At 48.1% G+C, this 9,285-nt stretch overlaps 1 protein-coding gene across 1 annotated transcript in view; it reads left to right on the forward strand.

The window, feature by feature from the left end:
* LOC115183226 (retinoschisin) overlaps positions 1–7,668 on the forward strand; it is a 44,815-nt gene extending 37,147 nt beyond the window's left edge. Inside the window, exon 5 of the mRNA XM_029744562.1 lies at positions 6,789–7,668. Within this exon, the coding sequence (XP_029600422.1) occupies positions 6,789–6,941 (153 nt within the window). The 3' untranslated portion in view covers positions 6,942–7,668. The remainder of the gene's footprint in view (positions 1–6,788) is intronic.
* The last annotated feature ends 1,617 nt before the right edge of the window (positions 7,669–9,285 follow it).

Here is a 9,285-nt window from a genome sequence, read left to right on the forward strand (position 1 = left end):
GTAGGACCAACAACAGGGTCAGTGTGGAGTAATACCAACACCAGGGTCAGTATACAGTAGGACCAACAACAGGGTCAGTGTGCAGTAGGACCAACAACAGGGTCAGTATGCAGTAGGACCAACAACAGGGTCAGTGTGCAGTAGGACTAGACTGGCAACAACAGGTTCAGTATACAGTAGGACCAATAACAGGTCCAGTATACAGTAGGACCAACAACAGGGTCAGTAGACAGTAGGACCAACAACAGGGTCAGTGTGCAGTAGGACCAACAACAGGGTCAGTGTGCAGTAGGACCAGACTGGCAACAAAAGGGTCAGTATAAATTAGGTTCAACAACAGGTTCAGTGTACAGTAGGACCAATAACAGGGTCACTGTGCAGTAGGACCAACAACAGGGTCAGTGTGTAGTAGGGCCAACAACAGGTTCAGTGTACAGTAGGACCAATAACAGGGTCAGTATGCAGTAGGACCAACACCAGGGTCAGTATACAGTAGGACCAACAACAGGGTCAGTGTCTAGTAGGACCAACAACAGGGTCAGTATGCAGTAGGACCAACAACAGGGTCAGTATGCAGTAGGACCAACAAAGGGCAGTATACAATCGGCCCAGACTGGAAGCAAAAGTGTCAGTATACAATAGGACCAACAATAGGGTCAGTATGCAGTAATACCAACAACAGTGTCATTACACAGTAGGACCAGACTGACAACAACAGGGTCTGTATAGAGTAGAACCAACACCAGGGTCTGAATGCAGTAGGACCAACAACAATATCAGTACACAGTAGGACCAACAACAGGGTCAGTATGCAGTAGTCCCAGACTGGCAACAACAGGGTCAGTATGCAGTAGGACCAGACTGGCAACAATAGGGTCAGTATATAGTAAGACCAACAACAGGGTCAGTTTACAGTAGGACCAACAACAGAGCCAGTATACAGTAGGACCAACAACAGGGTCAGTATGCAGTAGGACAAACAACAGGGTCAGTTTGCAGTAGGACCATCAACAGGGGCAGTATACAGTAGGCCCAGACTGGAAACAAAAGGGTCTTTATACAATAGGACCAACAATAGGGTCAATATGCAGTAATACCAACAACAGGGTCAGTATGTAGTAGGACCAGACTGGCAACAACAGGGTCAGTATAAATTAGGACCAACAACAGGGTCAGTATGCAGTAGGAACAACAACAGGGTCAGTGTGCAGTAGGCCCAGACTGGCAACAACAGGGTCAGTATACAGTAGGACCAACAACAGGGTCAGTGTGCAGTAGGACCAACAACAGGGTCAGTGTGCAGTAGGACCAACAACAGGAACAGTGTGGAGTAGGACCAACACCAGGGTCAGTATACAGTAGGACCAACAACAGGGTCAGTATGCAGTAGGACCAACAACAGGGTCAGTGTGCAGTAGGACTAGACTGGCAACAACAGGTTCAGTATACAGTAGGACCAACAACAGTGTCAGTAGACAGTAGGACCAACAACAGGGTCAGTGTGCAGTAGGACCAACAACAGGGTCAGTGTGCAGTAGGACCAGACTGGCAACAAAAGGGTCAGTATAAATTAGGTTCAACAACAGGTTCAGTGTACAGTAGGACCAATAACAGGGTCACTGTGCAGTAGGACCAACAACAGGGTCAGTGTGTAGTAGGGCCAACAACAGGTTCAGTGTACAGTAGGACCAATAACAGGGTCAGTATGCAGTAGGACCAACAACAGAGCCAGTATACAGTAGGACCAACAACAGGGTCAGTATGCAGTAGCACCAACAACAGGGTCTGTATGCAGTAGGACCAACAACAGGGTCAGTATGCATTAGGACCAACAACAAGGTCAGTGTGCAGTAGGACCAACAACAGGGTCAGTATGCAGTAGGACCAACAACAGGGTCAGTATGCAGTAGGACCAACAACAGGGTCAGTATGCAGTAGGACCAACACCAGGGTCAGTGTGCAGTAGGACCAACACCAGGGTCAGTGTGCAGTAGGACCAACAACAGGGTCAGTGTGCAGTAGGACCAACAACAGGGTCAGTGTGCAGTAGGACCAACAACAGGGTCAGTGTGCAGAAGGACCAACAACAGGGTCAGTGTGCAGTAGGACCAACAACAGGGTCAGTGTGCAGTAGGACCAACAACAGGGTCAGTGTGCAATAGGACCAACAACAGGGTCAGTGTGCAGTAGGACCAACAACAGGGTCAGTTTGCAGTAGGACCAACAACAGGGTCAGTGTGCAGTAGGACCAACAACAGGGTCAGTGTGCAGTAGGACCAACAACAGGGTCAGTGTGCAGTAGGACCAACAACAGGGTCAGTGTGCAGTAGGACCAACAACAGGGTCAGTGTGCAGTAGGACCAACAACAGGGTCAGTGTGCAGTAGGACCAACAACAGGGTCAGTGTGCAGTAGGACCAACAACAGGGTCAGTGTGCAGTAGGACCAACAACAGGGTCAGTGTGCAGTAGGACCAACAAAAGGGTCAGTGTGCAGTAGGACCAACAAAAGGCTCAGTGTGCAGTAGGACAAACAAAAGGCTCAGTGTGCAGTAGGACCAACAACAGGGTCAGTGTGCAGTAGGACCAACAACAGGGTCAGTTTACAGTAGGACCAACAACAGAGCCAGTATACAGTAGGACCAACAACAGGGTCAGTATGCAGTAGGACAAACAACAGGGTCAGTTTGCAGTAGGACCATCAACAGGGGCAGTATACAGTAGGCCCAGACTGGAAACAAAAGGGTCTTTATACAATAGGACCAACAATAGGGTCAGTATGCAGAAATACCAACAACAGGGTCAGTATGTAGTAGGACCAGACTGGCAACAACAGGGTCAGTATACAGTAGGACCAACAACGGGGTCAGTGTGCAGTAGGACCAACAACAGGGTCAGTGTGCAGTAGGACTAGACTGGCAACAACAGGTTCAGTATACAGTAGGACCAACAACGGGGTCAGTGTGCAGTAGGACCAACAACAGGGTCAGTGTGCAGTAGGACTAGACTGGCAACAACAGGTTCAGTATACAGTAGGACCAACAACAGGGTCAGTAGACAGTAGGACCAACAACAGGGTCAGTGTGCAGTAGGACCAACAACAGGGTCAGTGTGCAGTAGGACCAGACTGGCAACAAAAGGGTCAGTATAAATTAGGTTCAACAACATGTTCAGTGTACAGTAGGACCAATAACAGGGTCACTGTGCAGTAGGACCAACAACAGGGTCAGTGTGTAGTAGGGCCAACAACAGGTTCAGTGTACAGTAGGACCAATAACAGGGTCAGTATGCAGTAGGACCAACAACAGAGCCAGTATACAGTAGGACCAACAACAGGGTCAGTATGCAGTATTACCAACAACAGGGTCTGTATGCAGTAGGACCAACAACAGGGTCAGTATGCATTAGGACCAACAACAGGGTCAGTGTGCAGTAGGACCAACAACAGGGTCAGTATGCAGTAGGACCAACAACAGGGTCAGTATGCAGTAGGACCAACACCAGGGTCAGTGTGCAGTAGGACCAACACCAGGGTCAGTGTGCAGTAGGACCAACAACAGGGTCAGTGTGCAGTAGGACCAACAACAGGGTCAGTGTGCAGTAGGACCAACAACAGGGTCAGTGTGCAGAAGGACCAACAACAGGGTCAGTGTGCAGTAGGACCAACAACAGGGTCAGTGTGCAGTAGGACCAACAACAGGGTCAGTGTGCAATAGGACCAACAACAGGGTCAGTGTGCAGTAGGACCAACAACAGGGTCAGTTTGCAGTAGGACCAACAACAGGGTCAGTGTGCAGTAGGACCAACAACAGGGTCAGTGTGCAGTAGGACCAACAACAGGGTCAGTGTGCAGTAGGACCAACAACAGGGTCAGTGTGCAGTAGGACCAACAACAGGGTCAGTGTGCAGTAGGACCAACAACAGGGTCAGTGTGCAGTAGGACCAACAACAGGGTCAGTGTGCAGTAGGACCAACAACAGGGTCAGTGTGCAGTAGGACCAACAACAGGGTCAGTGTGCAGTAGGACCAACAACAGGGTCAGTGTGCAGTAGGACCAACAACAGGGTAAGTGTGCAGTAGGACCAACAACAGGGTCAGTGTGCAGTAGGACCAACAACAGGGTCAGTGTGCAGTAGGACCAACAAAAGGGTCAGTGTGCAGTAGGACCAACAAAAGGGTCAGTGTGCAGTAGGACAAACAAAAGGGTCAGTGTGCAGTAGGACCAACAACAGGTCAGTTTACAGTAGGACCAACAACAGAGCCAGTATACAGTAGGACCAACAACAGGGTCAGTATGCAGTAGGACAAATAACAGGGTCAGTTTGCAGTAGGACCATCAACAGGGGCAGTATACAGTAGGCCCAGACTGGAAACAAAAGGGTCTTTATACAATAGGACCAACAATAGGGTCAGTATGCAGAAATACCAACAACAGGGTTAGTATGTAGTAGGACCAGACTGGCAACAACAGGGTCAGTATAAATTAGGACCAACAACAGGGTCAGTATGCAGTAGGACCAACAACAGGGTCAGTATGCAGTAGACCCAGACTGGCAACAACAGGGTCAGTATACAGTAGGACCAACAACAGGGTCAGTGTGCAGTAGGACCAACAACAGGGTCAGTGTGCAGTAGGACCAACAACAGGAACAGTGTGGAGTAGAACCAACACCAGGGTCAGTATACAGTAGGACCAACAACAGGGTCAGTATGCAGTAGGACCAACAACAGGGTCAGTGTGCAGTAGGACAAGACTGGCAACAACAGGTTCAGTATACAGTAGGACCAACAACAGGGTCAGTAGACAGTAGGACCAACAACAGGGTCAGTGTGCAGTAGGACCAACAACAGGGTCAGTGTGCAGTAGGACCAGACTGGTAACAAAAGGGTCAGTATAAATTAGGTTCAACAACAAGTTCAGTGTACAGTAGGACCAATAACAGGGTCACTGTGCAGTAGGACCAACAACAGGGTCAGTGTGTAGTAGGGCCAACAACAGGTTCAGTGTACAGTAGGACCAATAACAGGGTCAGTATGCAGTAGGACCAACAACAGAGCCAGTATACAGTAGGACCAACAACAGGGTCAGTATGCAGTAGCACCAACAACAGGGTCTGTATGCAGTAGGACCAACAACAGGGTCAGTATGCAGTAGCACCAACAACAGGGTCTGTATGCAGTAGGACCAACAACAGGGTCAGTATGCATTAGGACCAACAACAGGGTCAGTGTGCAGTAGGACCAACAACAGGGTCAGTATGCAGTAGGACCAACAACAGGGTCAGTATGCAGTAGGACCAACAACAAGGTCAGTATGCAGTAGGACCAACACCAGGGTCAGTGTGCAATAGGACCAACAACAGGGTCAGTGTGCAGTAGGACCAACAACAGGGTCAGTATGCATTACTGGTGGAACAAGCTCCCTCACGACGCCAGGACAGCGGAGTCAATCACCACCTTCCGGAGTCACCTGAAACCCCACCTCTTTAAGGAATACCTGGGATAGGATAAAGTAATCCTTATAACCCCCCCCCCCCAAGATTTAGATGCACTATTGTAAAGTGGTTGTTCCACTGGATATCATAAGGTGAATGCACCAATTTGTAAGTCGCTCTGGATAAGAGCGTCTGCTAAATGACTTACATGTAATGTAAATGCAGTAGGATCAACAAGAGGGTCAGTATGCAGTAGGCCCAGACTGGCAACAACAGAGCCAGTATACAGTAGGACCAGACTGGCAACAACAGGGTCAGTATATAGTAGGGCCAACAACAGGGTCAGTATGCAGTAGGACCAACACCAGGGTCAGTATACAGTAAGACCAACACCAGGCTCAGTTTACAGTAAGACCAAGAATAGGGTCAGTATACAATAGGACCAACAACAGGGTCAGTATATAGTGGTACCAACAACAGGGTCAGTGTGCAGTAGGACCAACAACAGGGTCAGTATGCAGTAGGACCAGACTGGCAACAACAGGGTCACTATAAATTAGGACCAACAACAGGGTCAGTATGCAGTAGGAACAACAACAGGGTCAGTATGCAGTAGGCCCAGACTGGCAACAACAGGGTCAGTATACAGTAGGACCAGACTGCCAACAGCAGGGTCAGTATACAGTAGGACCAACAACAGGGCCAGTATGCAGTAGGACCAACAACAGGGTCAGTGTGCAGTAGGATCAACAACAAGGTCAGTATGCAGTATGACCAACAACAGGGTCAGTATACAGTAGGACCAACAACAGGGTCAGTGTGCAGTAGGACCAACAACAGGGTCAGTGTGCAGTAGGACCAACAACAGGGTCAGTATGCAGTAGGACCAACAACAGGGTCAGTGTGCAGTAGGATCAACAACAAGGTCAGTATGCAGTAGGACCAACAACAGGGTCAGAATACAGTGGGACCAACAACAGGGTCAGTATAAATTAGGTTCAACAACAGGTTCAGTAGGCAGTAGGACCAACAAAAGGGTCAGTATGCAGGCTGGGCGTTGTGGATTATGCTACTGGTAATACTACTAAATCAGAAGGGAACAATTGTCAGTTCCTCTTAGGGTCTTGTGTTCTTAATGGCACTCTATTTCCTTTCTAATGCAGTAGTTTTGACCAGAGCTCTATGGGCTCTGGAAAAGTGGTGCACTACATAGTGTGGGATTTGGGATTCAGCCCATCTCGCTTGTACATCCTTCTCTAGAGAGGACTATAGTCTATAGGCTGTTAGTCGGCTGATTGGTTGATGTCAGATGGGCATGTTATCGACTGGCCAATGTCGTGTCTCTGTTCCCACAGGTGTTCTATGGGAACTCAGACCGCTCGTCGTCCGTTCAGAACCTGCTGCGTCCTCCTATTGTGGCCCGCTATATTAGGCTCCTCCCTCTGGGTTGGCACACCCGCATCGCCCTGCGCATGGAGCTGTTGATGTGCATGAACAAGTGTACCTAAAACCCACGACCCGCAACGACCCGCTACGCCCCTAATAACCCTAACCTCTAACCCTGTCTATCCTACTGGGCTCAAATGTCAGTTCAACGTCTTGTTTTGATTTACATTTGGTTAAGTTATCAACTAACGTAAATTCAACGTGAAATCAAGAAACAAATTCCCCATGTCATGTGATTTAGGCTGAAAGTTGGATGAAAATATGAGGAAATGCTCTCGCGTTGATTTGTTTTCCCACATTTATTCAACGCTATCAAATGTATTTGTTGTGTTGAAATGACATGGAAACCACATTGATGTAACCAGTTTTTGCCCAGTGAGGTCAGTGTCCACCTTGCCCTTCCAACTTAACTCCCAGACGCTTGCCAAAGGGCGACATTATTTAAGCACTTCATTGTACACTTGGCTGTATGACGTGCATATGGCAAATAAACTTTGATTTGTCACTGGTCCGGTACCCCTGTCCAGAAACAGTCCCCAGATAGTAGCAATAGAATGTCTTGATCTCTGACCCTGTTTGTCTTCTAGGGGCTGTGGCTGGCAGCGTGTTTTATTGGCAGAGACCATTGTGTGTTTACCTTTTTAAACTATAGCAAATAATACAGTATTTAATTTGCATATACCCTGCCCCTTCCCCTCCCCATATCCCAATTTGTGCCACCCATAAGTTACAAAACTACATGCCAAGTACACTATATGACCAAAAGTATGTGGACACCTGCTCGTTGAACATCTCATTACTAAATCATGGGTATTAATATGGAGTTGGTCCCCCCCTTTGCTGCTATAACAGCCTCCACTCTTCTGGGAAGTCATTAATATGGAGGTGGTCCCCCCCTTTGCTGCTATAACAGCCTCCACTCTTCTGGGAAGTCATTAATATGGAGTTGATCCCCCCCTTTGCTGCTATAACAGCCTCCACTCTTCTGGGAAGGCTTTCCACTAGATGTTGGAACATTGCTGCTATAACAGCCTCCACTCTTCTGGGAAGGCTTTCCACTAGATGTTGGTACATTGCTGCTATAACAGCCTCCACTCTTCTGGGAAGGCTTTCCACTAGATGTTGGAACATTGCTGCTATAACAGCCTCCACTCTTCTGGGAAGGCTTTCCACTAGATGTTGGTACATTGCTGCTATAACAGCCTCCACTCTTCTGGGAAGGCTTTCCACTAGATGTTGGAACATTGCTGCTATAACAGCCTCCTCTCTTCTGGGAAGGCTTTCCACTAGATGTTGGAACATTGCTGCTATAACAGCCTCCACTCTTCTGGGAAGGCTTTCCACTAGATGTTGGTACATTGCTGCTATAACAGCCTCCACTCTTCTGGGAAGGCTTTCCACTAGATGTTGGAACATTGCTGCTATAACAGCCTCCACTCTTCTGGGAAGGCTTTCCACTAGATGTTGGTACATTGCTGCTATAACAGCCTCCACTCTTCTGGGAAGGCTTTCCACTAGATGTTGGAACATTGCTGCTATAACAGCCTCCACTCTTCTGGGAAGGCTTTCCACTAGATGTTGGAACATTGCTGCTATAACAGCCTCCTCTCTTCTGGGAAGGCTTTCCACTAGATGTTGGAACATTGCTGCTATAACAGCCTCCACTCTTCTGGGAAGGCTTTCCACTAGATGTTGGTACATTGCTGCTATAACAGCCTCCACTCTTCTGGGAAGGCTTTCCACTAGATGTTGGAACATTGCTGCTATAACAGCCTCCACTCTTCTGGGAAGGCTTTCCACTAGATGTTGGTACATTGCTGCTATAACAGCCTCCACTCTTCTGGGAAGGCTTTCCACTAGATGTTGGTACATTGCTGCTATAACAGCCTCCACTCTTCTGGGAAGGCTTTCCACTAGATGTTGGTACATTGCTGCTATAACAGCCTCCACTCTTCTGGGAAGGCTTTCCACTAGATGTTGGAACATTGCTGCTATAACAGCCTCCACTCTTCTGGGAAGGCTTTCCACTAGATGTTGGTACATTGCTGCTATAACAGCCTCCACTCTTCAGGGAAGGCATTAATATGGAGTTGGTCCCCCCTTTGCTGCTATAACAGCCTCCACTCTTCTGGGAAGTCATTAATATGGAGTTGGTCCCCCCTTTGCTGCTATAACAGCCTCCTCTCTTCTGGGAAGTCATTAACCTCTCTAGGGCAGGTGGCACCAAATCATCCCACCTACGTAACAGCCAGTTGAATCCTGTGGCGCGATTTTCAAATACCTTAGAAATGCTATTACTTCAATTTCTCAAACATATGACTATTTTACAGCATTTTAAAGACAAGACTCTCGTTAATCTAACCACACTGTCCGATTTCAAAAAGGCTTTACAACGAAAGCAAAACA

The sequence above is a fragment of the Salmo trutta genome, unplaced genomic scaffold (genome assembly GCF_901001165.1).
Source record: "Salmo trutta unplaced genomic scaffold, fSalTru1.1, whole genome shotgun sequence".
NCBI lineage: Eukaryota > Metazoa > Chordata > Actinopteri > Salmoniformes > Salmonidae > Salmo > Salmo trutta.